Source organism: Telopea speciosissima, chromosome 5, assembly GCF_018873765.1.
Source record: "Telopea speciosissima isolate NSW1024214 ecotype Mountain lineage chromosome 5, Tspe_v1, whole genome shotgun sequence".
Lineage (NCBI taxonomy): Eukaryota > Viridiplantae > Streptophyta > Magnoliopsida > Proteales > Proteaceae > Telopea > Telopea speciosissima.
The window spans coordinates 43465035-43481756 of NC_057920.1; the positions used below are offsets into that span (position 1 = coordinate 43465035).

Here is a 16722-nt window from a genome sequence, read left to right on the forward strand (position 1 = left end):
TGAGAGTTTGGATATTAAAATAGCTGTTGGAATCATCTATTGATAGTCATCAGTTACATCGTCCACAAATTCAGAGAGATCTGTATCTTGCCCAACAATAGACTTGTTCTTAACTTTTGACGACTTACTAGAAGCTTTGATCTTTGTAAGGGGCTTTCTGCCCTTTTCGGCCTGCAACTCCAACCCTTTCTCTGACGGCTTCCGCTTTCTTTTCATGTGTGCCACACCTGTACCCTCTGCAACAGAATTATCAATGGCTGCAAATGCATAAACTCTCCCATTAACATATGCACAAATTTGAGAAAACTTCATAATCTCATCGAAGGCAGGAAACACCAAAAAGTCAGTTGATGAACAAAAACATTTTCCCTACTTTATTCAGTAAATATTCAATCAACATTAGAATTTGATTCAAAGCTCCCTCATTGTTTTATAAAATGCTAGTTTGAGACAGATGATTAGGAGTATCTTGTAGAGAGAACATTCATCAATCAAACCTGACCCAGAAAATACCAGTATCATACTAGTAGTCAACAAGTACGTGGCACAATTTTGAATTTGGGTCGGCATCCTAGGAGATTGTCCATGCCAAAATTCAAACTGGATGACCTAAAAGCATCTGATCCTCGGACATGTTTTCTCCAAAGCAATGGTGATATTTTTCCTATATTTTAACGTAACTATTAATGTGTAAGATACTGTATCTGGCGTTTCATTCATTTGGTTGATATCAATTAATTATGGATGCTCAGAAAAAATAATAACTATAATGTCTACGTCTTTTTTTTCTCTCTCAAAAGACCTCTTCCATGGAACCCATCATATCCCAATGGACCCAATCCCTTGCCCTGTGAGCCAAATAGAGAGATCTTAGATGCAGACATATGGCCTAGTTGTTAACTGGACAATTAAAATTATTGAAATTTAAGTTGCTGAAAATTTTGAACATACGCTTAAGCTACAACTTTACCTTCTGCTGGACTTGACACAGGCTGCATTGCTTGACCATTCTGTCCTGCCCCTTCAGAAGGAGGGGATCCACAATGATTGCTATCCACCAACTTTGATGAACTTCCAACACACTTATCTTGTTGCTCAGCATCTGGACATGGATCTGCTGGCAAGAAACAGAGTTCTTCCTGTGACAAATCTGAATCACTGAAAGCTGAATCCTTCTCCACTGTCATGATATCAACTTCGTCATCTTCATTAACATCCGATTCTTTTACCTGCAGATAAGCATTTTAAAAATAAAGAAATTTGAAAAAAAAAAAAAAAAAAAAGAATTAGAAAATATAATGTGTTGAATGGATCTAGTCAGGTCTTTTACTTTTTCAGATTCTGGCATAAAATCAAATTCATCTTCTCTTTCAACATATTCTTCATTTTCTTCCAGCTCCTTGAAATCTGGAGCAAATGCACTCCAGTTCTCAGTATAATCTTTAGCCCAAATATAAACCAAGCCAGAAAAGGAAACTGAGACCACAACTGGATGCACAGGATGCCATGCCAGATCTGTCAAGGCTTCTTTGGGACCTTCAAGGATCTTTACCAGATGCCCAGCTCTGTCCCATATATAGATCTTGTGCTCTCCTTTGCTACCAGAAGCACCAACCACCCACTCACCGTCACCACTGAAGCAGGGTGCTTTCCATTGAATCCTAGTGACTGAATCCTGAAACTCTCGGAAAAGTACTAAGCACTTTGACCCAACAGTCCTCAACTTTTCAATACCCTGCAGCTCATTATCCATGCTCTTGCACATGTCATCAACAGCACTAGCTCCATCTTTCAGGGGCAAACGATTCTCATAGACCCTGATTGTGCGATCATTTGAATTTGTTAGAAGATACTGCCCATTCCTACTGAATACAATATTTTTAATCACAGCTGCCCCAGAAATGGCAACAATTCCATGTATTTGGATGTTCTTGTAGTCAATTATGAGTATTTCTCCTTTGGAATTCCCCACATAAATTAGATCCCCATACTTGCTAAAGCATGCAGCAGTTGGAGTGAAAGGAGAAGACCCATCTGAAAACTTATTGCGTGAGGGAGGGACAGTTCCATTGCCTGCATCAGAGACTGAAACCGGCAGCACAGTTGTGCTTCCAGTATTCAAGTCAACAATGATGGGAGCAGATGACAGTGGGCATGCCAGGCAGACCGAAGAAGTATGGGAACCTGGATGTAGGCGAGCATGCAGTGTGTTTTGCTGCAGAGTCATGCGAGTTATCTTTTCCCCATTAACAACATCCCAAAGTGTTAAGGACTTGTCGGTAGCTGACACAAGAATGTGTCGTCCATACTTTGACCAACAAACACTTGTAATGGGAGCAACACAGTCTTTGTCTCGAAGTTCCTTCGCTATCCCCCTGGTCTCAAAATCCCAGATTACACAACTTCCATCAGCGCAACCAGCTGTGACAGAGTAAATCAAGAATTAACCAGTCAGCTGCAAAGATTTGAACCAAAACTGTCAACTCAAAAAGCAGAGAAGTTCTTAACTATTTTCAAGTATCGTAAAGACGTAAACTAAAACTCTGATGAAGGTTGAAAGAAACCAAACTGAAAAAGAACAATATCCATATACTGAAATTAAGACAGAATAAATAAAGCTTAGTTTTTAAATACCACTCATACATCTTAAATCCATAACAAAAGCATATACTGAAATTAAGACAGAATAAATAAAGCTTAGTTTTTAAAAACCACTCATACATCTTAAATCCATAACAAAAGGAAGCACTATAAATTCAATTAATACAAGTTACTTTTAATCTTACTATTCACAAAAAAAAAATGTGTTGTATAACAATTAAAATAATCAAAATAATACCCAATTCCTACAATCTAAAGAATTAAGACTAGTCAAATCCAAAGGCAATGGCATTAGTCTCAGTAAGACACATGTAACAGCTGTATAACTATTGACTAATTAATATGTAAAAAAGAAAAGTCAATTCAATTTAACTTAGCCTTGTCTGAAATAATATGGAAAGACAACAAAATCTAATAATACCAGAGATTTGTTTCACCTTTAGGAAGGGTATTAAATTATTGATTGGGAAATTTCGTGAAGTGATCAGCTATTTCCCTTTTTTTTTTGCTAGTTCCAGAACAAAGATTCAATTTAATTGTATGGAAATATTTTCGAATGAAATGTTGCTCTAAAAGCAGCAGAAACAGAAGCGGAAATAGCTATTCCCTTTTTGTAACATCCTCTTGTAGACCCTGCAAGATCCTTGTCATGATTGAAAATTGTGAAAGTACCCAAGCCTAGCCTTGTAACTGGAGCAATGTTGCTCATATTGACCACTTCCCTCAGTAAACATGATGCGGATATAGGGTTCCAATAACCCGATTCAGATCGCTTATGGGCCCCCCCAATCAACAAAAAGCTCAAATCTAATAATCAGTGGCAATCTCATAATATACCAGAAATTTCAAGGGGTTGTTAGGCATGTAAAGAAGAAGGAACACAAAGGGGATTTTACTAACTATTGTTTGGAGACAAACAAGGAAGCAAAATAAAAGTATGGGACATGAGCATAGCTGTCATGGCGTCGCCATGGCACCACGGTGCCATGGCGTCATGGAGCTGGAGAAGTGTAAATATCGACAACCTCTTCAAGCAGGTAAGTAATTTTTTTTTGGTGCCATGGCGTCATGGAGCTGGAGAAGTGTAAATATCGACAACCTCTTCAAGCAGGTAAGTAATTTTTTTTTTATTTGGTTCATCTTCTTCTCCTACTCCCAGTCTTCCGGCAACTCTCTCCTTCAGTTCAGTTCTTTCTCTTCAGTTTTTCTCACTTCTTCACTTCCGGCAATTCTCTCCTTCAGTTCTTCTTCTTCAGTTGTTCTTCTCACTTCTTCGTCTTCTTAACTTCTTCTTCGGTTCTTCTTCTTGCCTTGCAGTTGTAGGCTTGCACAGTCACAAACCTCTCGGTTTTTTTTTTTTTTTTTTTTTTTTCTTGCCTTGCAGTTGCAGGCTTGCGGTCACAGAGAGGGGGTTTTTTTCTTTTTTCTTCTTCTTGCCTTGCAGTTGCAGGCTTGCACAGTCACAGAGAAGGGGCTTTATATCTTTTTTCTTCTTCTTGCCTTGCACACAGCCATACACACACACACACAGACAGGGAGAGAGTCGAGAGACAGAGGGGGAGGGATTTATTACAGCCAGTAGTCCACCACTCACACACACGCAGAGAGAGAGAGACAGAGAGGGAGAGAACAATATTTTTTTGTTTGGTAAAGCAACACCAACAGCAGCAAGCACATATTCACATCAGCTGAAGAAAGACTATTGCTATCAAGCTTCAGTAAACAGGTTAGCCTATCATTTGATTTTTCAACTTTATCATCAGCAAGACTATTGCTATCAATTATTTGATAGGCTAATCCATGGTTTCATACTTTCATATATACTATCCATTAATTACACTTTCACGAATTAAACCATACTAGATTAATAGTACACTTTCATGTTGATTTTTTATGTTATAGGGTATATATTATAGCATACTAAATGACATTAAAAATAGAGAAAATAAAAAATAAAACATGGTCAACATGATCGCCATGGCGGACAACTTGTCGATATATCGATTAGACACCCCTCCACCGACTTGGATCGTCGTGACGACGTGACAACTATGGACATGAGAGAATAACAGGTAAAAGAATATTTGAAAACCAAAATAAAAGACAAAGATTGAAGCAACAAGAAGTCGTCTTGATGCAGAGAAGTCACGTAATGGGCTTATTTTATTGGAAATAAGCCTTGGGTGAGGTTATGCATATATTGGGGCCTTTGATTCTATGTGTTTTCTTTATAATGGGCCACTTTAAAGGGCCTAAAATATGGGTACAAGGAAGGCATACGGGATTAGGCTTGGTAGTGCTTATTTTCGTATTTCCTAGGTTTATTTAAGAGTCTTTTCATATATCCAGGTAGTTAAGTACTTAAGTGTCTTTTTATATTCCTAGGCAGATTTATTGTTTTCTTGTTTCTAGTTCCTATATTCTTGTTTATTGTTCCTAGATGCATGGGTGGATGTTTTCTATGTAATGGGTTGGGAATACCAACAGTCCATTAATTGCTTACATGTATCTAAGTGGTTTTTGGAACTCCTTCCTCCCCTATATAAATATAAATCGTGGAAGGCTGTTTTGGCAGTCCAGAATTCTTCAAATAAAGACTTAGTCCTCTTTTCATGAGAACTTTTTCTTGTGAGACTCAAGTGGGATCATGGTGGGCTCCTTCGATTGTGACCTCGGTGGGATTCCGGTGGTTGAGCAACTAGTGGGACTCTAGGCTGCCACCTATATAACTTCATCTTCAACTATCATCATACCAAGGAACTAAAACTCGGAACTTAACCAAGTTTCGACCTTGGGAAAAACCAAGTTGTCTCAAGATATCTCGAGATCTCGGTCGAGTTGGTGCATTTTTGTTGGAATATGTAATCCAGAATACCGTGGGGGTATTCTGGTCCCTTTGGGGTTAGTTTATTTATTATGTTATTAGGTACAGTCGGCTATGTGGGTTTTAGTCCCACATCGCCTAGTTTAGTCTCGTTGTAATTTCCCCTCTATTATAAATAGAGGGGCTTACCTATCAATGATATTATTCTAAGCTATTATTTTCTCTATTTCTCTCTTCTCGTCTCTCTCAAGTTACTGGTTACAGTCTTAGGTTTTCTACATGGTATCGTAGTGGGCAACCAGTGACTAATTCTCTCCAAGATTTGCAGTTTTGAGAGTCGTTTCAAAGTTCTCCGATTTATGGAGAAACCCTTGTTCATAAACGAAGAAGAACTAAGGTTTCCTATAAGTTTCGTTGAAGATTGATGTATATTAATCATATGAATCGTTGAGTCCGCTATTCTGTTTGCTTTGCCGCCTCCTTCTTTACCAGGTTTCTTGGTTGCAAGGTTGAAGACGTTTTTTCCGAATTTCTCGGTTGCAAGTTCCGTCCGGTACTTTATTTGTTTTATTTCCCAGATTTCTCGCTTTTGGTTCACGCTATTGGTTTTCCGCCTCGATTGCACCGTGATATGTGCTTGGTTACCGCCTACTGCTTTGATTCATTGTCTTTCCCCCTCGGTTCATGCTAGAGGTTGGTGAACCGCTACTCGAGCCCTAGGTTCTTGATGGGTTTGTTGTTGGTTCTTCCCGATTTGCTTGTTTCTCGGCATGATCTCTTGGTCGATGGGTCGCACTCTTTTCCCCATGGTTTCGTTAGTTGCAGGTCCTTCAAAGTGACGATGGCATACTATTGAATCTCAATATCTGTTTGAATCCGGTACTAACGACGACCGGGCTTCCGCCTCGATTGCTGGTTGTGTTTGATTAGTATTGGTTTTACAAAGGTTGAAGACGACCATGGTGTCTGTTGAGGCCCTATCCTTGTAAATAGTGTCGCTGCAGCTCTTGTTCCTTGATTTTCGCAAAAGTGTTGCTTTCGTTGTGGAGGTAGAACATGATTTCTAGAGTTAACGTGAGTTTTGGGTTCTTTTTCTTGGTTACGTGCCAAGAAAACTAAGGACAGTCACATTACCTATTTTAAGTAATTTTTTCTTTTGTCCTTTATTACCCCATGTCTCCCATGTTCCCTATGTCCCCATGTCACTTATGTCACCATATCCCATGCCAATCCCATAATTTATCATTTTCCATAAAAACCCTTGGTTTTATGCTTAATTTAGCTCATATCCATATTTCATGTCATTGCCTAATTTGTCCCCATACAACAATACTAATTCTTCATGTCCCATTACTTCTTTATTTACCATTGGCCCCTTGCATAATTCTGGTTATTTACGGAACTGCCATTGCTTTTTCATACATTCCCCTATTTGACTACCCAATTGACCCTTGAAAATTCTGATTTATTACCAGTTTGCCCTTTAGCTTGGATTGTATTTAAAAGTGGATTTCCACCAAATTACAGCCATGCCATCCTTTTTCCAACACCGTTCCTTTCAATTATTCTAATTCCCTTCATATCCTATATCTTTGGCATATACCCATAACCACTTTGGATGATAATGGTATTCTCTAATTTGCCATTTCTTCCTTTTCCATTACCCTTAGCACCTCTTGGAAAATTCTGGAATATTATGTTTTTGCCTTATCTCTCTTACATCATCTCGTTATGTCCACGTGTACTACACGTGAGGGGGATTATGTACAATATACTTGGCAGACATTGCATAACGCAGTAACTTGGGAACATTGGTGCAAAACATAGAAGATCAATTTTCTCCACCATTGCGCCATTGGGTATCATTCGTTATAGGGTTGAATTTGCCGTAAGGGGAGATTGAAGTATTGAAGAGTATTGAAGATATTTGGTTGTTGCCTATTTGAGGACTTTCAGTTGGGTTGATACGTATTTTTTCCGCTGCTCGATTCGTTTGTTTTCATGCTTGCGCTCTAGTTATTTAACTTCAAGATTTTATGTCATTATGACAACCGAGATTCATCATGGATAGCTATTGAAGATCGATGAAAGCTGCCTTTTTGGAAGACATTCCAATCCGGTTTGCTTGATCATGTCGGTCCAAGTTTTGAAGATCTATTTTTCAAGTTCTTAAAAGTTTATTTGGGAACTACATTCATATATCAAGCTGGATTCTCTCACCTTAGTTTTTTTCCCATTTTGTTCAAGTTGGGCATTATTACCTTGAATGCGCCAACTGAGGGGAGTGTTAGCATTATTAGGAGTTCTTTTTCTTTAGTTCAAGCTGGATCTTCTTTCTTTACTTATTTGTATTTATTTGTATAATCCACTTGAGGGGAGTGTTGGAATATGTAATCCGAATACCGTGGGGTATTCTGGTCCCTTTGGGGTTAGTTTATTTATTATGTTATTAGGTACAATGGCTATGTGGGTTTTAGTCCCACATCGCCTAGTTTAGTCTCGTTGTAATTTCCCCTCTATTATAAATAGAGGGGCTTACCTATCAATGATATTATTCTAAGCTATTATTTTCTCTATTTCTCTCTTCTCGTCTCTCTCAAGTTACTGGTTACAGGTCTTAGGTTTTCTACAATTTTTTTTTTCAACTCGAAACCTGGTTTCGATGGGTTTTAGACCTAGTTTGGGTTTGAAATTTGGTACTCAGCCTATTTTAGGCCATTTAAACACAATGGCACTATCAGATTTTGCAAAAAACAAAGACCAAATAGGAGTGTCACTTCAGACCCTAGGTTAGTAGGCGACAACGTACTAAAATACCCTACTCTACACATAATTTAGTAATAGAAAGCAATCAAAACATTCAATTAATGTAAAACAACTTAAATAAGCATTAGAAATGTTAAAGTGTACAATACATCAATTTGTTTAACAATGTTACAACTATAATCCCATAAAATGTGATTGAATCACGCATTTAGTCCCCACTAGTGCCACATAGTCTTCCCATGTCATATTGTTGTTGTATTGTTGCACATAGTTTGCCACAGTAGTCACATAAGAGTTCTCATCAGCATATGCCAAGTCCCCTATCCTAGAGTATAGAAGAGATGGTTGCCATGAGGTGTGAGATCCACTGCTACTGTCATATTGAGGCATGTATAAGTGAGGCTGGTTTGGGACTAGGAATATTGAGTTCTTCAAAATTGATGTAAAGAACCACAAATCATGCAGTAATCTTGCTTTGGTGTAGCTGAATGATGCCAGCAGCAGCTTCTCCAACGAAATACAGCCCAAAATATGGTGAAAAACCAGTGGCAGCAGCAGTGGAGCAGCCTCTCGGTCGAGATAGCTCGAGTTATCTCAAGATTTGGCACTTTTTTAACGTAAGTTGGGTCGAGATCTTGAGTCTACCGGAGTTCTCAATGACATATTGTAGTTTTTCAACTCACAGACCATCTCGTCTCGACCTACAGAAAAAAAGAGACTAGATGTTACAGCAACAAAATACTCTTTTGTTCCTTGATTATGGGTCATACCCTTGATCATATTCAAGGGAATTATTAAGTACGAGTCAGTCTCCAAAGATTCAGATCCATTGGATTTAAGTAGCTCGAGTTTCCTCATTTGAAAGAGGGCTAGCTGCCGCTGGGTTCTGGTTTTACAGAGGAAGAAGAAAGGACTACATGCCAAGATCAACTATAGAAGAGAATTCTGATTTGAATCTGGTTTGAGTGGGTTATGGGTAGGTATGATGGAGGTTGATGGAGGGTGGCTATAGAGAATGGATGATGGAGACGATGAGGATCGTTAATAGTTGCAACGGATCATCAATATTAGAAGCAAATCAGAATTAGAAGGTAAAAACCAAAATAGAAGGTAACAAATACTAGGTAACCCAGCCAGCAGTTTGCTGTCAAACTTGGATCGAATGGAGAAGAGACTGAGTAGATCTTGTACTCCAAATCTCAGCCTGTTGTGATGGCTGGTTGCTAAGATATGAACTGAAGTCAGCATTAGAAGGTTAAAGCAGATCTCCCAAACCAGCGAGTGTTAGGACACCAAACCAGGGGACGAGTGTAACCCTTGGTTGTGTGATTCAGCCCTCCAAATCTCTTGTGGTTCCAGTGCCTGATGGCGGAGTTATTCAAGTCTGAAACTAGAAGCAAGCCTGAGCAGAAACTGGAGTCGCAGGGATGCTAGTGGTCTCCTTTGTGTTGCACAGCAGCAGCAGTTAATATCTCAATTTGGTGAATTGAATCTAATCTTCAAAGTGATCTCCAGCACTGGTAGCAGTCACAGGCACCAGCAGCAACAAAAGGGAATCGAATAGGGCAAGGGAAGAAGATAAAGGGAAACAAGGAGCTTCAGCTGTCTCATCCAAGCTCTCTCGGCCCTAGGGGTTTTGGCTCTCACCAGGCCTCTCTGGCCTTCATCCATACAATAGGACAATAACATTGCACAAAAGCAAGCTTCATTCATTCATAAAATCGTGGGGTGCCTCTTTAAATAGAACTTAGCCTAATTAAAAATAGAAACTTAAGCCTACTTTTTAAATCGGAAATTAGAAACTAAACTAAAATTCTAAATCCCCACGCATCTGGTATTGGGCCCCATAGAATCTTCTAATAATATTCTCACCAAGGCAAAATAAGGGCCTATGTGACACTATTCACATGAACAGTATTTTGGCATCTTCTTCTTCATGGTTTTTATCAGCGTCAACTCTTCCCCTCTTAGAAAAAATTCGACCTCGAATTTTGAAGAGAGTAGGACTAAGCTTGGTGTAGTAGATGTCAAGTTTCTGTCCGAACAAATATTATTGCAGCTCCATGAAGATACTGATGTAGTCCAGAATTGTGGAGTTCGTTCTTCAAAGTACTTTGGTGAAATAACAAACTCCACATGTTCAACTTCCACATCATCAGTTGTGTCCATGGGGTTGTTCACGAATGTCTCTTCGACCTTTTCTACTTCAAACTCAAGCTCTCTAAGTTCTTCCTTGTCATTCACCGTCTCCTCATTGGCTTCCTCAACCACTTCGCCAACTATAGTGCAAGTCCCACATCGTCCATGGCATCAACTTTGCTTGCATCAATTTCTTCACTGTAAGCCTCAACATTCGAAACATCAAGGACTAGCTCCTCTTTGACGATAGAAATCTTTGGCACTTCTTCAACATAACCTCAATTTTAAGTTCTGGTTCTCTGACTTGTAGTTTCTTCGTTTGTTGCTCTTCCATCTTCAAAACTTCAACGGTCACAAAGCCTTAGTGAATAGTGTTGAGCTGATCATGTAACCTTCGCCAGAAGGTAAAGGATAAGTATTTGTCCATCAATATTTCTTTCATCTCCCCCCATGTGGTAGGTTTTTCACGACGACGATACAACTTTTCCTCATGTATGCGCCACCACTCTCTGCCCCCAATCAGCTTGCCAAGAGCCAGCTTCATCTTTCGCTCTTCAGACAAGGTGAGCCAATCAAAGTAATCATCTAAAGCACACATCCATTCATAGAACAGAAGTGGATCAGCTTTCTCATTGTAGTCTTTTAGTTCAAGATTGACTTTGAGCTTATCATCTTGATGTCCTGCACCAAAATCAGCAGCTTCATCATCGTATTGTTGTTGGCGTGGAACCCTTTGAGGTAAACGAGGTGGATGAATACGTGGAAATCTATCCATAGTTTGCTGCCTAGAGTTTTCCTTCACTTCCAGCACATCGTTCTTCAAGCAATCTCTACCATCAACTGTCAGACAGCTAAAGCAAGATCTTCATCAGTATTCAATGGAGCATGGCGAGGATTGTTGCAACACTCCTCATCACCCATGGCTCTGATACCAAATAATGTAGAAGGGGCATTCAACTAAGAACCACTCTTCAGTAGAATCGTTAATAGTTGCAACGGATCATCAATATTAGAAGCAAATCATAATTAGAAGGTAAACACCAAACTAGAAGGTAACAAATACTAGGTAACCCAGCTAACAGTTTGTCGTCAAACTTGGATCGAATGGAGAAGAGACTGAGTAGGTCTTGTACTCCAAATCTCAGCCTGTTGTTATGGATGGTTGCTGAGAAATGAACTGAAGTCAAAATTAGAAAGTTAAAGCAGATCTCCCAAACCAGTGAGTGTTAGGACACCAACCAGGGATCGAGTGTAGCCCTTGGTTGTGTGATTCAGCCCTCCAAATCTCTTGTGGTTCCAGTGCCTGATGGTGGAGTTATTCAAGTCTGAAACTTGCAGCAAGCCTGAGCAAAAACTTAAATCGCGGGGATGCTTTTGGTCTCCTTTGTGTTGAACACCAGCAGCAATTAATATCTCAATTTGGTGGATTGAATCTAATCTTCAATGTGATCTCCAGCACTGGTAGTAGTCATAGGCACCAGCAGCTACAAAAGGGAATCGAATAGGGCAAGGGAAGAAGATAAAGGGAAATAAGGAGACTCGGCTCTCATCCAAGCTCTCTCGGCCCTAGGGGTTTTGACTCTCACCAGCCAGGCCTCTCAGGCCTTCATCCAAACAATAGGACAATAACATTGTGTTGGAATATGTAATCCAGAATACTGTGGGGGTATTCTGTTCCTTTTGGGGTAGTTTAATTCCTATGTTATTATGTTTAAGTCATTACTCTAATAGAGACAATTAGTTAGGGGTAATTATGTCGACAGTCGGCTATGTGGGTTTTAGTCCCACATCGCCTATTTCAGTCCCTTTGTATTTTCCCCTCTATTATAAATAGAGAGGCTTACCTATAAATGAAGGCAAGATCTAATTTTCTCTCATTCTCACCCACGGTTCTTCCAACATGGTATCAAAGATGGTTTGATCTAGCTTAGAAAGAAAGAACAAGACCTTCTTCAATCAATCGACTTCTCCCTTCTTCTCTGCTTCTCCTTCTTCTGGTATTCTTCTTCTTATCCTTGTAAGGGGCAGCACTAATGAGGTAAAAACATTAACCAATGATTTAGTTGCTGTACTCCACCATTCTATCGATTTTTTTTTTCATTAAAATTCTGCTGAAACCATCTTTGTGATTTGGGGCTTTCCAAAATGTTTTGGAGATCTGATTTCTATCACTAAAGATGGTTGATCCTCCCTTGTGGGAGACTCCTATGCACCCTTTTCCAGCCCCTTTCTACCATATTCCATTCTCCTCCTTCCCTTTTTTCTTTTTCTCCATCTTTCATTAACCTATCCAGCCTCCATACCCAAATCGATCCCAACTTGTCAAGGTTTTTTTTTAAAACCCTCACTCCAATCAATTTTGGGGTTTTCCTTTTCAGATGCAGCTGATTTATTAGGGGTGATTCCCTACTACTATATGCCCCACTCGACCTAAGTTTGGACCTTTTCTAATGGCTGGATTAGTTTTTACAGCAAAGCCTCTTTAACCTTCTAATTTGGTTACTTGCCAAAAAATCCTACCAAAACCCTGAATCCAATCGAATTGAAGGTTACAGGTTTCAGCTTTTGCTGATTTTTGGGGTGCTGATCACTTCCACTTCCACTTCAATGACCAATCAACCTCAATATTGCACCTATCCAACTTTTTGAAGACCCCTACCCCAATCGATCTCAGCTTTTCAGGATTTTCCAAAACCCTGATAAAAATTGACTTGGGATAGGGATGTTTGTTGTTGTTGAAGTGCTTTGGAGGTGGTTCTAACATTAAAAGAGAACTCCCCTATGTCCATACAAGGCTTGAAGAAGGTCCATTTTACTGCAATGGTTGTTGCCCTATTCTTCTGCGATTTTTTGGAAGCTCTTCCCTTTGAAGATCAAGTCTCACTCTTACTGGAGATTGATTGTTCACCTTGGAGGTTCCATTCTAACAGTCTTGATCAGCATCTATTGCAAGTCTACATCAGCAATTGAAGTCCCCTTTCCCTACATCGATCTCAATTTCAGGGTTTTCTAAAACCCTAACAATAATCAATTTTAGGGTTTGGGTTGTCCTATCAAGCTAATTTTTTGAGGAGAGTCTTATACAAATCAGAGTATTCAACCCAAGTTTCAGCATCATTCATCGAATTATTTTGAACAAATTCAGGTTCACAATTATGGCTCGATTTCATCATTTATCAACCTATTCTTTTACTTGTTCCTATGTGGCTGGCTGCCTCAACTACCTATGGATCTGTTGAGTTTTTTATCTTATACTTGCTGGTTTTATTGAGCTTTACTACGTACCTTGCTGGTTCTATTGATTGGCTTCTATAAGCATAACTGGTTGACATGTTACTGCTACCTTTATGAGGACTACTACTGCCCTATTATTGAGACTGAGTATCCTACTATTGGAGATCGAATTTCTTTCATTATTGAAGACTCGTATCGACTACCCTGGAGATCAGCTTATTTAGGATTACAACAGTGTGTTCCATGGTTATTGGTTGCAACTACGAACCTATTCAATTGTGTGGAAATTTTCTACTGGTTCATATCCAGCTTACTTTGGGAGCTTGATCCTAGCATTGGTTAGTAATTCAGAGTTGATCCAAGTTTTTTGTTGAAGCTTATTCCATCAATTCTGCTCGGATATCTTCATTAGTTCTATTTAGCATATGGGAGTTTATAGTATGGAATTTCGCACACTAATTCTTCCTTGTGTGAAGCTCGATCAAGTTTTGAAGAATGGTGCCTTCTCCTTCTAGAAATCAGACCTGTTTTTTATAATTCTGATCTGACCATTGGAGATTGGTGTTTTTGGAATTAATATGATCAATTAAAGAAGGTTGATGATTACTGTGTTGCATTGTTTTTGTCCATGATTCTTTATCCCACAGCTTTTTTTCACTTCATCACCTCCCATACAATACCTTTGACATATACCCATAACCACTTTGGAAGTTTATGGTATTCTCTACATAGCCATTTCTTCCTTTTCCATTACCCTTAGCACCTTTTGGAAAATTCTTGAGTATTATACTTTTGCATTATTTCTTACATCATCTCCATTATCTGTCCACGTGTACTACTACACGTGAGGGGGGGATTATGTACACTACACCTGCAGCCATTGCAGAAAGCAGAACTTGCAAGATGTTTGGTGCAAAATATAGATCAGTCTTCTCCACCATTGCTATTGGGTATCCTTCATTATTGGGTTGAGTTTGCCGTAAGGGGGAGATGAAGAGTATTGAAGATATTTGGTTATTGCCCTCCTATATGAGGTTCTATAGTTGGGTTGATCATTTCTGCTACCTGATTTATTTGTTTCCGCTGCTTGCTGCCCTAGTTGCTTATCTTTAAGATTATCAGTCAGAGATTCAACACTAGACAGCTGTTAAAGATTGGTGAAAGTTTGTTGATCAAGTCTGCCCAGGTTTTGAAGATCTTTTTTTTCAAGTTCTAGAAGGTTTATTTGGGAGTTTCATTCATCTGTCAAGTTGGACTTTGTTCCAACTTAGTTTCTTCCCATTTTCTTCAAGTTGCCATTAGTACCTTATATGCGCCAACTTGAGGTGGAGTGTTAGCATTATTATGGAGTTTTTTTCTTATTAGTTCAAGCTGGAGCTTTTCTTTACTTATTTGTATAATCCAGCTTGAGGGGGAGTGTTGGAATATGTAATCCAAAACACCGTGGGGATCTTCTGGTCCTTTTGCGGTAGTTTAATTCTTATGTTATTAGGTTTAAGTCACTGCTCTTATAGAGACAGTTAGTTGGGGGTAATTATGTCTACAGTCGGCTATGTGGGTTTTAGTCCCACATCGCCTATTTCAGTCTCTTTGTATTTGCCCCTCTATTATAAATAGAGGGGCTTACCTATCAAAGAATACAAGATATAATTTTCTCTCATTCTCTCTCCCACGGTTCTTCCAACACATTGCACAAAACCAAGCTTCATTCATTCATAAAATCGTGGGGTGCCTCTATAGGCAGGTTACAATATATAAAGGCCTAAGGATTAAGCTCAAAACTAGAAACTAAAAAATTAGAAAGTCTCTTGTAAGGCTGAGACTTGGGTTATAAATAATAAAACTAAAATAGAAACTATAAGTTGCAAGGTTCAAAATAGAAACTTAGTCTAACTAAAAATAGAAACGTAAGCCTACTTTCTAAATCTAAAATTAGAAACTAAACTAAAATTCTAAACCTCCACGTATAAAGCACCATACAATCTGATCTTGGGCCCCACAGAATCTTCTAATCTCACTAAGGCAAAATAAGGGCCTATGACACAATTCACGTGAACAATATTTTGGCCACTTCTTCATGTTTTTATCTATATCAACTCTTCCCTTCTTAGAAAAAATTCGACCTTGAATTTTGAAGAGAGTAGGAATAAGCTTGGTGTAGTAGATGTCAAGTTTTGTCCGAACAAATATTATTGCAGCTCCATGAAGATACTGATGTAGTCCAGAATGTGTGGAGTTCGTTCTTCAAAGTACTTTGGTAAAATAACAAACTCCACGTGTTCAACTTCCACATCATCAATTGTGTCCATGGGGTTGTTCACGAATGTCTCTTCGACCTTTTCTGCTTCAAACTCCAACTCTCTAAGTTCTTCTTCGTCATTCACCATCTCCTCAATGGCTTCCTCAACCACTTAGACAACTATAGTGCAAAGTTCCACATCGTCCATGGCTTCAACTTTGCTTGCATCAATTTCTTCAATGTAAGCCTCAACATTCGAAACATCAAAGACTAGCTCCTCTTTGACAATAGAAATCATTGGCACTTCTTCAACATTAACCTCAATTTTAAGTACTGGTTCACTGACTTGTGGTTTCTTCGCTTGTTGCTCTTCCATCTTCAAAACATCTACGGTCACGGAGCCTTGGTGAATAGTGTTGAGCTGATCATGTAACCATCGCTAAAAGGTAAAGGATAAATATTTGTCGATCAATATTTCTTTCATCTCCCCCCATGTGGTAGGTTTTTCACGACGACGATACAACTTTTCCTCATGTATATGCCACCACTCTCTGCCCCCAATCAGCTTGGCACGAGCCAGCTTTATCTTTCGCTCTTCAGACAAGGCGAACCAATCAAAGTAATCATCTAAAGCACACATCCATTCATAGAACAGAAGTGGGTCAGCTTTCCCATTGTAGTCTTTTAGTTCAACTTTGACTTTGAGCTTATCATCTTGACGTCGTGCACCAAAGTCAGCAGCTTCATCATCGTAGTGTTGTTGGCGTGGAACTCTTTTGAGGTAAACAAGGCGGAAGAATACGTGGAAATCTATCCACAGTTTGCTGCCTAGAGTTTTCCTTCACTTCCTGCACATCATTCCTCAAGGAAGCAATCTCTACCATCAACTTTCAGACAGCTACGCCACCACTCTCTGCCC

The 16722-nt window shown here is 39.2% G+C and overlaps 1 protein-coding gene across 1 annotated transcript in view; it reads right to left on the reverse strand.

The window, feature by feature from the left end:
• Positions 1 to 16722, reverse strand: part of LOC122661810 (protein RBL) — a 33263-nt gene continuing 16541 nt past the window's right edge. Inside the window, exons 3-5 of the mRNA XM_043857324.1 lie at positions 1331 to 2421; positions 971 to 1229; positions 1 to 257 (exon numbers count right to left, since the gene is read on the reverse strand). Of these exons, the coding sequence (XP_043713259.1) occupies positions 37 to 257; positions 971 to 1229; positions 1331 to 2421 (1571 nt within the window). The 3' untranslated portion in view covers positions 1 to 36. The remainder of the gene's footprint in view (positions 258 to 970; positions 1230 to 1330; positions 2422 to 16722) is intronic.